Below are 15,457 nucleotides of genomic sequence, written 5' to 3'. Positions count from 1 at the left end.
TCAGAGTATCTTTTATCCATAATGTTTACAGTTGGTAGAAAGCTGCCTCATTTCGCCTCAAGGTAGTTAACTAATTGTAGTTGGAAAACTCAAATTGTTTTGTATTGCTGCTCTGACTCTGTCACCTCCACAACCCCTGCAGACCAGCGACTGTCCTACTTCCTCACAACCCACCGAGCCGAATGACACAGGCTGACAAGGATGCTGTATATCTCATCCATAGCAGCAGCTCTCCAGAGATCAAATCTGATGCTTTCAGTAGTATGCATAGGATCATTAAGGTTGGGCTCATCTAGACCGCCTGCCAAACCATCCCCACGATGCCCACTAATCTATGTCCCTTGGTGCCAAATCTACGTGTTTCCTGAACACCTCCAGGGATAGTGACTCCACCACCTCCATGAGCAGCCTGTTCCAATGCCTCATCACTGTTTTAGACGAGAAACTTTTCCTAATATCCAACCTGATCTTCCCCAGGTGCAACTTTAGACCATTACCTCTCATTCTGTCACTAGTTATCCAGGAGAAGAGGCTAGTCCCCACCTGGCTACAACCTCCTCTCAGGTCACTGTGGAGAGAAATGAGGTCTCTCCTGGGTCTCCTCCAGTCTGAACAATCCCAGTTCCCTCAGACATTCCCTGTAAGACTTGTGCTCCAGTTCCTTCACAGCTTTGTTGCCCTTCTCTGTATGTGCTCCAGGGCCTCAACATCTTTCTTGTACTGAACACAGTACTTGAGATGCAGCCTCACCAGCGCAGAAAACAGAGAGATGATATGATCACTTCCCCACTCCGCTGGCAACACTATTTCTGATACAAGCCAGGCTGCCTTCTTGGCCACCTGGAGACACTACTGGCTCATGTTCAGCCAGCTGCTGACTAGCACTTCCAGATCATTTTCTTCCGCACAGCTTGCCAGCCACACTGCCCCAAACCTGCAGCATTGCATGGGGTTGTTGTGAGCAAAATGCAGGAGCTGGCACTTGGTCTCAATGAACCTCATACAACTGGCCTGAGCCCATCAATCCATCGATGCATATGGTGAAGCAAATTAAATACAAGTAAAAAGCCACCTATATTTCACCTACAACTTCCAAGTTAATTTCATTTAAATAAAAAAAAGTTTAATGAATCTTACAATTCCTGGAATATACTGGACAATGTATGCAATGCAGAAAAAAAGGAAACAACCCAAGAATCAGACGTGCCTCCTTTTGTAACAAGACATGCCTGTGTAATGCTCAACCCTTCACACCACAGTTACTTACCAGGCCCTCCCTCGTCACCTAAACTCACTGCATATGCCCAGCATGCAGCAACTTCTCTGGTGCCAGCCCTGTGCTCAGAGGAGGGGCAGCTCTGTTGTTCCTCATTGCTACCAGACCAGGAGGCTCAGCAACGTGATAGGGTGACAGGCAGAATCCCAGTTGTAGTTGCAGCAATTCAGTCAGTGAATACGTTTTGGTCCTTCAGCAGATTCAGAATTAACTCACTGATTTCAGCAGTTTGAGAACTGCTCTCAGTTCCAACGGTTGTTTGCTGATGTTAAATGCACTCACATGCTACGTTCACCCAAAAACAGCAGCAGGAAAGCGGAACAAAGCACAGAACATGGAGAAGAGATCCAATAGCTTGAATATGAATAGGTATTTACAACAGTGCTTCAAACGCCGTGCATCCCAAGAGCCTGCAGCACTGCTGGGTATGTCTCCACCAACACATACATGCACCACCACAGCAACAGTAACTACAGCTGCAGCTCACAGGCACGCTGCCTTGGGATGTGACTCCAAACAAATGATGAGCTGTAGGCACCCGAGAGTAAACAAGCAGGGATCCTAATTCACTACTTTAAAATGACATTTTCTGAAAGGGTTTATATCGAGAAATAAAAACCAATAGGTTTCAGTTGCAGTTTGACTTTCAACCTTAAAAGCAGGCCGTCTCCTGGCAATAATTATTCATGAACTGGACAGTTTGTCTAGCTCCTCAGGGGTCTCTCACATAGCAGTGGGGGCAGAGTGATGGCAGAAATACTCAGAAACAGTGCGTTACCAGAAAACGGTTCTGGTAATTCTGGCTTCTGTAATTGAGTTGATTTCAATCCAAGAGGCTTAAGTAAATCCCACTGTACAACAAGGGATGTATTAAAAAAAGAAGAAAAAAAAACAACGCAGAAGGGCTACACGCTGACATGAACCAAAATGATGAGATGCAAAAAGCACAACCTGTCAGGAGAGCCAATTTCTACTTCCCTATATGCACACCTCTAAGAGCATCAAGGCCAACTCAGATTTTTTGTTATTTTGCTTCCCATTTCAAAGCTCAAGCTCTTGAAATATACAAATCAGTAAGTCTTCAAAAAGAAAGCCTGCACCTGAGGGCGAAGTGCAGCGAGAAGCAGCACTTCCCACCACTGACAGAACTCGGGCTCCCTCCATCCCCCACATTACCCAGTGCCAGCTCTGGCGCAGCAGGCTGTTCTCCTTACTAGCTGAATTTGTTAATCTGGCAAAAAGCACATGTTTCTCTGCTGGACTAATGAGTTCAGCTGGCGCAGTGCAACAAAAATGGCTCAGGAGAAAGATCAGGCAGCGGGACAAGAGAAAGAAGCAGCAAGACTTCTCTCTTCCTCTGACCAAATATGCACGGATACTCAGTCATGTAACATCCGTATCAGGGCTTTATCAAACTGACTCAGCCAAAATTTCACCTACGGCTTGCAAAGCTCACCATTTGGTTACAGTGGTGCTAGTGCAAAAGCAAGGTTAGAAATGGAAAAGTGACATGGTTGTCTCCTGCAGCAGCACAGACGGAGAGCGGCTCTGAACTAGCTCTGCTCTTTTCCTTTAGGGAGTGGTTTCAGTCTGGATGTAGGACAGCAGTTTGATATTTCATTTAGAAAACAGACAATAAAACTTATGACTTAATAAGAACAATATGTTACAGGAATGTCATCAATTATGTGACAGTGGAAAAAAACAACTGTTTTATTTAAGGCAACTGGACTAGTACAAATTTATTTCCAAAGGCCATGAAGAAGGGTTTATGCTTCCAGATGTAAGTACTTCCTTCTTATTGTGTGAAATGAGCCTTTCTCAGCCTAGCTCTAGGATGGACATCCAGGGACACTAGTGCTGTTCTGCATTCTGGCACTGCCTGTACATTTCCACAAGGAAGACAACAGCCCATCATTATCCCTTCCATCCAAGTGCAAAAAACCAGCGTGTGCTCCTGTAAGTAAACCAGCATCTAACCCATTTAACACCCAGGTTAAATCCTAGTTACACCAAACAGTTTTATCTCAAGTTTAGTCCACACCTACAGCCACATTTTCAAAAGATGGAGCAATGTACAGCATGCCTCCCTTCTTGGTACCAGCACTGCGCGAGGCTCCAGCCAATCCTCAGCAGAAATCAAGAGATGGTGCTGCAAATTATGAAGTGCATATGGAGAGGTAGACACTGAGACCTATCAGCATCAAAAACAAAAATTAGGACTAAGGAAACAACCTGCACTTACAATTTCATGAGCTGTTTTGACCGAATTCATTCTTAATCTAAGAAGGGGCTATCAGCATATTTTTTATTGAAAGACTGCTGCACAATGCAGTGTCTGCAGCACAGCTGCAAGGGCCCTAATTCTACCAACCAAAACTCAGCTCGATTTATTTTTCTTCTCCTGTAAGGATACCCCACAGTCTAAACTATCTTTATTCAACATCTAAAACAACGCATGGTACCAGGGTAGCAAACTCTCACAACCACACAGACACACAGTCTAATTGGTGCAAAGTTAAAATTATCAAAAAATACACTTCCCAAAGCACCAGATGGTCTTTGCAAGGCCACTAGAACAAGCTATGAGAGTTAGCAAGAAGTATGATAACAAACATTTATATTTCGGATTTAAATAGAGTTTAGGCATAAAATCTTATTTGTAGATATTCTCTGTACAGCAAGGCACGATTCATTACATTCATTTCTACCTGCCAAAAGAAATGGCAACCTTTCTGTTCCTTCCCCCCCTTCACAGGAAATAAGTCCATGCATACAAATGTATGCTTTCCACATATCACATCTCATCCTATGCATCTGCTACCTCTGATAATATATTTGACTCCCAGCAATTAATTAAACAATATTTTCACTGCCACTTTGCCTAAACGCACCCACGAGCTACAGCTCTGAGCAGAGAGGACACGTTCTGTGGGTAAACTACAAGCAAGAGCAGGCCAAATCCCACAGCAGCTTCTGAAGCAACAGTTAAATGCCATTCAAGGGCAAGTCACAGCTTGCTGATGCTCATCTCCATGTCCAATGTCTTCTAGTGCAGACCTTACAGATAACTTGAAGCGCTTTCTGTCACTTTGGAGCAGCACTCCAGAGTAAATCATAAACTCGTAACAAGAAGACTGGAACTACATTTTTTCATTATATGTGGTGTTAATAAAAGATGGTTAATAAAAAAAACTGCTCTTATGCTCCCTCTGAACAACTACTGAGCTACGAACTGAGCTGATCACAGCACACGCTGGTGGGCACACAAAATCTATCACGTCAATCCTGTTAAACACGGAATCTTTTTTGCTTTTATACACCAACTTGACCTTGCAAATTAAAAGTAAGTAATCAAAGAATCACCCTTAGTTATTCTCTGCGCTCACCTGAAAGTAAGCTAAGCCCTAAGCCTTCTTACTTTTGAAGCATCACACATCAGTGCTGTTTAGTATGTGCAAGTCAGATCTCACAATTCAACTAAGTCAGCAGAACCTGCAATTAAACAGGGCAGGAGTTTTAAAAACTGAACTACATTTGATCCTGCTGCACACATTTCTGACCAGATTTAAGACAAACTAAAATGCTGACTCAGACACAGCTGCTTCAGCTGCAGCTATGGCTATATTCTTTGACATTTTAAGCTAATATTCTGAAACGGCAAAGCCAGCACAGGTTCACCTCTGCTGCAGGGCAGCATTCTCCAACAAACAGGGGCAGCAACATATTTCTGGCCATGTGTTTTCTCCACAGTTCATCTGACAGAATCAAGAGCATCTCACAACGGATCTGTAAATACCATTCTCTTATCACTAATACAAAAAAAAGACTGTCACTGCACAGAGATCTATTCAGTGGCTCTAAACAGTAGTATACAGTTCTATAAATCTCTATATATTCTACAGCTCTGCATATTAAGTTCATTAACAAATCCTTAAGGCTGACATTATGGCAGTTGTGACGTTACAATTACTGTGTCCCTGGTACAGATGAACAGTTCAAATCTTTGGTCGGTCTTGGAGGCAACCAGAGGTAGAGCACTAAGAGGGGAAGGAGCCACGAGACCCAGCTCATGCAGAAAAGAGTCAGACTCAAAAGAAACTACAGCTTCAACGCAAAGTCAGCTATTTTTTCAGGACACACTTGCACAACTCCTCCCATCAAGCAGAGCTATGGAGACAGGAATAAACAACCTTACCAAGGAGAAAGAAAATTTTCTGCTGGCACAGGTATTTGCAAAGCAAGCACGTGTGTTAGAACTGTAGCTTTAAGCTTAGTGTTAGAGGTATAAATGTTAATGCACACATTTTTTCGACAGCAATAGAGATCATCATGAGCTTACGCTTACTTTAAAAAAAGATGGCGATCACAACCACGCCAAGCACACATACAGACACTATAATTAAATGCAAAGTGCAATTATAAGATGAGTTACAGAATCTCAAAAGGAACTGCTGCCCTGAGAACGTCAGCAGTGCTGCCCCAACACAACAGCTCCATTGCTGTGCTATTTCCTAGACAGCGGAAAAATAACTTCAAGTCCTCTCTTGTCAAAAGAAGGGGGATATATCTGCAATCTCTCCAATAACAACAAAGAAAAGCAAACATCACAGTTGAGAGGATCTTTTTATTAATAAGCATTTTTGTAAAGTAATCTGGAACACCACAATGACAAATACTGTATCAGCAAGTTGCAAAATGCCTTATGCTTCAGGCAGTCAAACAAGCCAGTTCCTACTCGCCTTGGCCCCATTTTCTGATGACCCATCTGCTTTGGCTTGAAAGGGCTCCGAGTAATCTTCCAGTCCCTTTCACTAACAGAGGTGAGGGAGTAACAAGCTGAAGTGGTGATGCATAGCTGTGAGTAACACCAGCTTCAAGTGCCTCAACTGTTAGCTAAATTAACATCTCTTTAGCTTAAAAAATGAACGTAAATCATGATTCAACATCGAAATGGGTAGAGAAGACCTGGGCAAAAGGAGAAAGCAAGTCCAGGCTTTAATGCAAAACTATTTGGAAAAAAAGCAAACAGAACATAGTGGCATGAATGGGAGATCCAAAGCACAAGACATCAGTACAAGGGAAAGTAATAAAAATCCAAATTCAGAAGAGTTGCTCATGAAACTGAATAGATGAATCACTGAATATCTTAACAGTAATAAGAAAATCTACCTAATAGCTAGAATTCTTCATTAGAAAATCATTACAGACATTGAATAATTCTTCAGCCTCAGATGTGTATATTACGTTACAAAAAGCACAAAGGAGAGCTTTCATCACGTTGTCTTTGTAGAAAACACCAACAGTGTATATTGGGGAACACCTTCAATCATGCTTCTGTAAACACCACTGTTCAACAGTTCCTAATTGTACAATCACTACTCAATTAATACTGGAAAAAAACCATGGCAAGCTATATTGCACGACCTATCATTAAAAATACAACAGATACTTTAAAAAAATGATTTGGAAATTGCAACCCTACAGAAGTCTCTTTAATGGGGTTCTTCTTGAGGGCAACCCTGCAATTTACTCTAGATAACATGCAGCAGCATCATGGAAGTGTTATTTCTTTCCTCAAAAAGCAGCACTGCCCTTAAGACGCTTCCCTCAACAAAGAGGATTGTGCACCTGAATTGGCATTTATGCTGAAACCACATCATGGTCCAACAGCAGCAATGCCAGAGGCTGCACAGCACCACAGGTTATCTTGTCCAACTCAGAGAAAGGACAGGAAGAGCAGGCTGCCAAGCCAAGGGCTGTGTCCAGCAGTGCTTCAAGCATCTCCAAGGATGGAAACCTCTCTGAGAAGTTCTTCTGACAGGTCTTCTCTGGCAGATAAAAGACTATGCTGCAATGAAAAAGAATGTCCCATTTTGAAACTTAAATTCATTGCCTCTTTACCCATTGCTCTGACCACCCAGAAATAGCAAAAGGAACGTTGTTCCACCTTTCCTATACTCTCGATAGGCATTTTTTGACAGCAGGTCTCCCCTCCACCTCCCCTTCTTAAGGTAAACACATCCAGCTCTCTCAGTCCCTCCTTGTTCTGTGTCCCAACTTTAGCCATCTTGCTGGCTCTCAGCTAGATTCACTCCAGGATGTCAATGTCTTTTTTTTGTGTGTGTGTCCAGCTTTGGCAACTCCAGTACACAACACTCCTGGATGTACAGTACAGAGGGGAACAACCACCTCCCCCAGCCTCCTGCCCACAAACTTACTAATACTGCCCAGCACACAGTTGGCCTCCTCTGCCTCAAGTGCATGCTGCTGACACGGGTTCAACTTGTAGTCCAGCAGCTTTGGGGAGTTGTTTTGTTCCAGATGAAGGACTTTTTTGCTTTTGTCATAGAATCATAAAATCATTCAGGTTGGAAAACATCTTCAATATATCATCATGCTGAATATACATACGTCTGTTGGGACTGACTGGCCTCACCTGAGTACTGAGGTAGTTGGCTCAACAATTTACCCACGTCACAGGATCTGGGGAGTGCTAGCCAACCTCATACCCAGCTACAAAAAGGGCATGAGCCAAGACCCAAGAAACTACAGACTTGTTAATCTGACCTAAGTGCCTGGAAAAATTAGAGAGATTATCCTAGGGAATACAGAAGGCATTTAAAGATCAGGTGTATTTAGTGTGGGTTCATCAAGGAAACGTCCTGCCTTAGAAATCCAACCTCCTTCTGGGATAAGGTCACCCTCTCGGTGGATGCAGGGAAGGCTGTAGATGCAGTCTTTCTGGGCTTCAGTAAGGCCTTTGATAGCATCCTTCACATCACCCTTCTGGACAGATTGTCCAATAGCGAGGTGAACAGGTTCACAGTGCACTGGAGGATGAACTGGCAGAACAGCAGAGTTCAAAGGGTTGTAGTGAGTGGGGTTACACCTGGCTGGCAGGCAGTTACCAGTAGTGTTCCCAAGGGCTCAATTCTAGGGTCAGTCCTGTTCAACATTTACATCAGCTACCTGGATGAGGGACTGGACTGCATCCTTAGCAAGACTGCCAATGACAGTAAGCTTGGAGGTGCCTCTGGTTCCCTGGAGGGGTGAGAAGCCTTGAAGTGGGATCATGATGGACAGGACACTCAGTCATCAGCAATGGCATGAAGTCCAACAAATGCAAGTGCTGCACCCAGGACAGAGCAATGCCAGACACGAGCAAAGACTGGAAGAGAAGTGGCTGGAGAGCAGCTCAGCAGAGAGTTCTGGAAGTGCAGGTGACAGAAGGAGCTGCAGCGTCTGGTAGCCAGGGGGCAAAGTGCATTTTGGGGTGCATTGAGCACAGCACAGCCAGCTGGTCAAAACAGGTACATCTCCTGCTGCACTTAGTGTTGCCACAGCCTCACCTCGAATGCTACGTGCAGTTCTAAGCTCCACAATTTAAAAATATATTTAAATACCTGAATGCATCCAGAGGAGGAAAACAAAGTGAAAACAGGCTTCCTGCATTGGTGGTTGATGTCCCACGACTGTCAGTGTTCAAGAAGAATTTGGATAGTGTTCTCAATAACATGCTTTAAATCAAAACATCAACCTGACCTACCAAGACTCATCACTGAAACATGTCCTTAGTGCAACGCTCGCATGTCTCTTAAATACCTCCAGGGACAACAATTCCAACACTTTCTTGGACAGCCCATTTCAGTGTTTGATGACTTCCCCATGAAGAAATTCTTCACAATACCCAACCTAGGCCTCTCCCGTGCTATCACTTACATCCTGCCACTTGTCACCTGAGAAAAGATGCTGGAAGCCTCCTTGCTGCAGCCTCCTGCCATATAGTTTTAGAGAGCGATGACATCTCCCCTCAGCCTCCCCTTCTCAACACTAAACAGCCCCAATTCCCTCAAAAAGACATATTTTCTAGTCTCTTCCCAAGCTTCACTACTCATTCCTGGATGCACTAGAGCAACTTTGTTTCCTTTTCATAGTGAGAGGCCCAAAACTGAACTGCATCCAGATGTGAAGACAAGAACCTGTTCGAACACATCCAGAGAATGGCCACAAAAATCTGAGGACAGGCTGAGAGTTGGGGATGTTCAGCCTCTCTTCAGAGGGACATGATAGCAGCCTTTCAGGAGGGCTGTAAGAAAAAAGGACTCTTTAGCAGGGACTGTTGTGATAGCATATGGGGAAATGGTTTCAAACTAAAAAAGGGAAGATTCTGATTGGATATAAGGAAGATATTTTTCTCAGTAAAGGTAATGAAGCACTGGAACAGGCTGCCCATGGAGGTGATCAATGACCCATCCCTGGAGACACCCAAAGTCAGGCTGGCCGGGCTCTGGGCAACCTGATGTAGCTGTAGGTGTCCCTGTTCACCGCAGGGGAGAGGGACCAGGTGACCCTTAAAGGTCCTTTCCAACTCAAACGATTCTGTGACTGTATGATTTGAGGTGTGCGTCAGTAGCATTGCATACAGAGGCACAATCCCTTCCCCAGTCCTGCTGGCCACACTATTTCTGACTCAGAGCAGGATGCCACTGGTGTCCTTGGCCACTTGGGCACACTGATGGCTCACGTTCAGCTGGCTGTTGACTAACACCTCCAGCTCCTTTTCTGCTGGACAGCTTTACAGCCACACTTCCCCAGCCTGTACTGCTGCATGGAGCTGTTATGCCCCAACAACACGAAGTTCCTGCCAGCCCATTACTGTCAAGAAACCCCAACAGCAGACTTGTCCTTCAGCATTTGGAGGTTCCTTAAGTTTGCTATCATCCAGGAACCCAGTGGGGGTGCTGCACTTCTCCCATCCCTGTTGCTTACTAAAGACATAAAACAGAATTAGTCCAAATATCTCCCCAGGAGACTCTTAACAATTGGCTGTCAGTGTCCCTCAGTACCACTGATCACAATCCTTTAAGTCAGTGTCTAGCTAGTCTTCCAGCCACTTGGCGGCCTCCTTGATGAGCACGTATTTCCCCAATTTGTCTGCAAGAATAATACAGAAGACCATGCTGAGTGCCTTGCTGATCTCCAGGTGAGCCACGCTGACTGAGCCAGACATCCATCCTGCTTGTGTTAAATTTGTTACACAACGCTGCGGTAGCATTCACACCAACCCAAAATAGCTCTGCTCAAACTTTTTCAGGTAAGCAGAAGAAATTTGGTACTCTATCCTCAGTCTTCTGAATCAGCAGCTCAGTTCCCTCACAGCAGGAAAGCAGGAACCAATGCTAATTACTGACTGGAGGAATAAATAACGCAGAGGAAATGACGAGCTGCTGGCAAATGAAGGCAATGTCAGCGCCCCAGCTAAGGGACAATTCTTTCATCTACTTTAAAATCCTCTGTCTGAAGACACCGCTCACTAATATTGCTCTTCCCCAAGGCTGTCATGAAAACACTTTGCAAGACAGAAACCAAAATATTCATAAAATGGGACAGCAATCAGATTCTACTGTGTGCTGTACCACTGACAGCTTAAGTGAGGGGAAACTCAGCATCTCAGCTAAGGTCTTCCCAACCAGGATACGTAATTTGCTTGTGATGCCAGTCCAAAGCCAAGTAATATATTTTAACATCCATTTTGCTAATACAATTTGATATTGCTGGAACAGAGACAAAACATCATTTAAGGATGACACTCTAAACATTATTCTTAAAGTTTGCAAACATTTAGCCCAAGGTGCTAACCTGCTACTAAATCAAAACTAGCAGAGAGAGACATCAAGTATAAACACAAGCACCTAAGCACACTTTGAGGTATGATCCTATTGCTAAGAATTAAACCAAAGTCATACGTGCTCAGTTCCATATGGACATTCTTAATAGATTAAAGATTTTTATAGATTAATATTTTGCTTCCTAAGATTCAAGACACAAGAACTAATTTACATTACTCAACAGGATATTCTAGGAACTCTTTGCATGAATTTCAAGATTTCACCCCCAAACCAACCCAGCAGTTTATAAAACTCCAGCCCACAGCCTGCAGGCGCTGCAGACCAAGAAAATCCCAGGCATAAATCAAGTATGAGTTTATAACTGGCCCGTCTTCATTACACAATCAGGTGATAATGTAATGATTCAGGCACTGCTGCACACAGTTTAGATTCCTGATCCCATAACTACTCTGTCCTTACGTGACATCGCATGTGATTCTAAACTTCACCCATCCAAGCAGAGGTGCTTTACGATTGGGACCCACAGAAAATGCACCTCCTCTCTTTCTGATATCATCCCTAGGATTCAGAATCACTCTCATCACAAACATGTAGCAACTTCTGCTGGTTCCTTCAATGAAAGCACCTAGATTGTTTTGCTTTATACCAGGGTAGCATCGCTACCAGTACACACGAGAACATATGTATATGTTTGACAAAAAGTAAAAACCACCTGAAGTTTCAGTCTACAAACATGAAGGCATAAAAGCTCTAATTTGAAGCTTAACATAAGCAAACAGGTTTATGGGAAGGTTAAAAAGGCTTCTCAAGTATAACTGATTATCTTTTTCTCATGCCTGAATCTTCTTGTAGGAGTTTAAGAGTACAGGAGAATCCAAGTTCTCTGACATTTTCATTTGAAGGATTAATTAGCAAATAAATAATAATCCCAAAGGTTATTTTAGTCTCTTCCTACAATGAGAATTTTGAATCTCTGAAGCTTACCTATATTCTACCTGGAACAGAATGGCACCATTCCAGGCTCATCGGTACACAGACACAAAAAAGCAAAGCTAAACCTAAAGCCAACAATAAAAACACGGAGATATCATAATGAAGCTGTTTAATAACTTAATAATGTCAACAGTCATCCCATTTAACACACCCACCCTAGAAATTGCAGTCATCAGCCTACCTGAATGACCAGGACAACCCAATATTTAAAGCACTTGCGGCCACATCCAGAAGATGAAACCCACATGCCAGGCACAACAGCTCCCTTGTCCAACCATACTTAGCCCTCAGAGCACATTCATGACTTTAAGCCAAGTGTCCAAACTCTTTATGTGGAGCACAGAATGGAAGTCTCAGCACGAGGCAGCTGAGCGAACAGGTAGCATGCCAAGTGTGGCATTACCTAAAGTCAACACAATCAGCATGGAGCTGTCATCATTCAGCCATCAGGAAACCCAGTCGCTGGGAGGGACTTCTAAATTCTACCTCCAGGAATACAGAAGGGCCTTTTTGTCTCTGAGGATTGCCAACCTAGAATCCATCACAGTGGGTGACTGTCCCACCTTTACTTAGCAGTGCTACTTTTCGCTTGTTTGTTTGATAACACAGCCACTGAGGGTGCCCTTTGTTGTAAGGCAGGATGGCAGTCCTGGAGGGAAAGCACCATGGCTTAAGTTCCTTCACTAGTGGGGCAATCAGCATCCGTATCTCCATCTCCCAGGACAGCACACTGCAAAGTCTCCAAGTGTTCTTCTCCAGGCAGCGTCTGTTCACCTCTCCTATCATGGCTGGTTTTAAAAAGGCAAAGACTTAAAAACAAACAGGCAAATAAAAACATAATGAAGCATGGCTCTAATGATTAATCATCAAGCATACAGGCAGGAAATAACAGGCTTCGGACGCTTGCTGCAGGAACATCTAATGTAAAACAAGTAACAAGTTTTGAAACCATGGACCAGAGCCTGAACACCTCCATTCTTGGAGGGCAGCATTTTCTTACATATCCTCTTTCTGGCTCAGTGAATCATGCTTTCTTTTTCTGGATAGCAGCACAGCTTCAACCAAGAGAACTGAAGATAACACTCAGCTTGACGACTGGGATATCTGCCTGGAAAGTGGAAGATGTAGGTTGATTGCTCCAGGCAAAAAAGGAAACTGAAGCAGGGTCTACCACATTCTGAACAAGTGCTTTAACTAATAGTTTTTAAAAAGCATCAGCGCGTCCTCTTGCAAATGCCTTCCAAAGCTGTCACTGCATTTTGTAGAAGAGCGACTGCAGCATATATTGGAGATGATCGGAGAATTCCCAGCTGACAAACATCCCCAGAACTACAGTTAAAGAACAACATCCAGAAAGCAGGCAGCGATGAACTGGGCATCCCGCTAATCATCCCTCACACAAGGGGGAAAAAAACATCAATTCCATTTCCCAGAAAATCAAAGCTGTCAGCTATGCTGCCCACAATGCCCACGCACCCTCAGAGCTTGATGGTATGAGACAGGGTTTTCAGGGCCACAATTTTGACCAAGAGCATCTCAACCAGGTTCACTCTCAGTGAATCTGCTCAATGATAAAAGTTGGAGGGGGGAAGATCAGAATCAAAGGTGTAACTTCAAGATAAAATCGCACCAATTGCTCCCAGGTCCTCCTAAACTCAGCACTGAGACCAATAAATCTGGAAAGTGAATGTTATATTGAAAACAGGAACACATGTTCATTAATTTCAATTTCAACTCAGTTTTCAGTTAGCTACCTACCCAGAGCTCGTTTATGTAACACAAGTTTATACAATTCATACAGTTAAAAAGCAATTCACTATGATAAGCACACCTCTCAGCCTCCCATTTACTAACTGACCACATTTTTCCCCTCCGACAAGCTGCTGTTGTTCTGTTTACACACTGGCTCTGCAGTACCCACTACCAGGCAAAACCCACAAACACAGGATCAAAGAATCACAGAATCACAGAATGATCTGAATTGAAAAGGGCAGAATCACAGAATGTCCAGGGTTGGAAGGGACCTCAAGGATCACCAAGCTCCAACCCCCTGCCACATGCAGGGCCACCAACCTCCCTATTTAATACCAAACCAGGCTGCCCAGGGCTCCATCCAACCTGGCCTTGAACACCTCCAGGGACGGTGCATCCACAACCTCTCTGGGCAGCTGTTCCAGCACCTCACCACTCTCTCTGTAAGAGAGAAAGAATTTCCCCCTAACGTCCAATCTAAATCTTCCCTCCTTCAACTTAAAACCATTCCCAGGATCACAATGCTCATCCAGTTTGAACCCCCTGCTATGTGCAGGGTCACCAACCACCAGACCAGGCTGCCCAGAGTCACATCCAGCCTGGCCTTGAATGCCCCAAGGATTGGGCCTCCACAACCTCCTTGAGCAACCTGTTTCAGTGTGTCACCACACTCTGTGTGAAAAACTTCCTCCTAATATCTAACCTAAACCTCCCCGGTCTCAGTTTAAAACTATTCTCCCTTGTCCTATCACTATCCAGCCTTGAAAACAGCCGTGAAACATCCATCCCCCAGTACACTGCACTGCCTAAACAAACCTGCTGAGAAATGCTTCGAGACATCAGACAATAGCAGGGCTAGAAAGCCATCTCTGCTGATTACTTTAAACACAAGCGTGAGGCTTATCAGTTATCGACGCTGTATCAGCGCAGGAAATTCACGGCAACTTAAACGCTCGTTCACCAAGGGCTTTCAGCACTGTCAGCGCGGCGACGCTCCCCACGAAGTGCCGACAGCCTCACGTGGACAGCGTCGCTCAGTCAACGGAACGTGCGAGACTCAGTGCTCCCCCAAAGCTCCGGACGCGGCTCAGGCAGCAGCACACGCGGGACGCGCCCCGACTTCCGCGCCCGGCACGCAGCGCCGTCGCTCGCGTTCCTATTGGAACAGACGCGAGGTCCACCCGCACGGCCAACTCCAGGCGCGCGATGAAGGCGCCCCAGAGCCCCCAGTGCGGCGGGCACCGGCGGGCTCCCCGCCCGCTCCGAGGGGCCCCGAGCTCCCGGCCTTTGTTACTAGCCCCCTCCTCGCCCCGGGCCGCACGCAGAGCGAGGGGCGTGCGGCTTGAGGCAGCCGAAGGCCGCTGCCCTCTCCGCGCCGTGCCGCCGGGCGGCGAGGCCTCTCCCGCGTCGCTCCGCTCTCCCGCCGGTCCCACCGCCGGCACCGAGGGGAACAAAAGGGGCCGCCCCGGGCCCGCCCCCGCCCGGCGCCTCGCACGTGGGGACCGAGAAAGGGCCAGCCCCGCACCGCCGTCCCCCGCCGCGCCTCACCTGCCTGCTCCTGCCGTACGGAGGCTTCGCGGCTCCCAGGTGGTACCGCCGGGTCCGGATCTTGCCGCCGCCGCCGCCGGCTCCTCCTCCCGTTCCTCCGCCGCCGCCAGAGGCCATGCTGGGACGCGGCCCCTCGGCCGCCCGCCGCCCCGCCGGGCCGCTCCCTCGCTCCGCGCTGTCACCGCCCGTCCCCCGCCCTCCACGCGCCGCGCGGCCTGGAAGGAGCGGGGGCCCCGCGCGGCCTGCCCCTCCCCTC

The 15,457-nt window shown here is 45.8% G+C and overlaps 1 protein-coding gene across 1 annotated transcript in view; it reads right to left on the bottom strand.

Annotated features, from left to right (window-relative positions):
• Positions 1-15,318, bottom strand: part of NUP153 (nucleoporin 153) — a 46,592-nt gene extending 31,274 nt beyond the window's left edge. The window contains exon 1 of the mRNA XM_042833568.1: positions 15,202-15,318. Coding sequence (XP_042689502.1) covers positions 15,202-15,318 — 117 coding nt within the window. The remainder of the gene's footprint in view (positions 1-15,201) is intronic.
• Positions 15,319-15,457: the final 139 nt, after the last annotated feature.

The sequence above is a fragment of the Centrocercus urophasianus genome, unplaced genomic scaffold (assembly GCF_019232065.1).
Source record: "Centrocercus urophasianus isolate 14NV4802_14NV808 unplaced genomic scaffold, USGS_Curo_1.0 seq_11, whole genome shotgun sequence".
NCBI lineage: Eukaryota > Metazoa > Chordata > Aves > Galliformes > Phasianidae > Centrocercus > Centrocercus urophasianus.
Note: the sequence above shows the minus strand (reverse complement) of the source record. Positions and strands in the feature narration are given on the sequence as shown.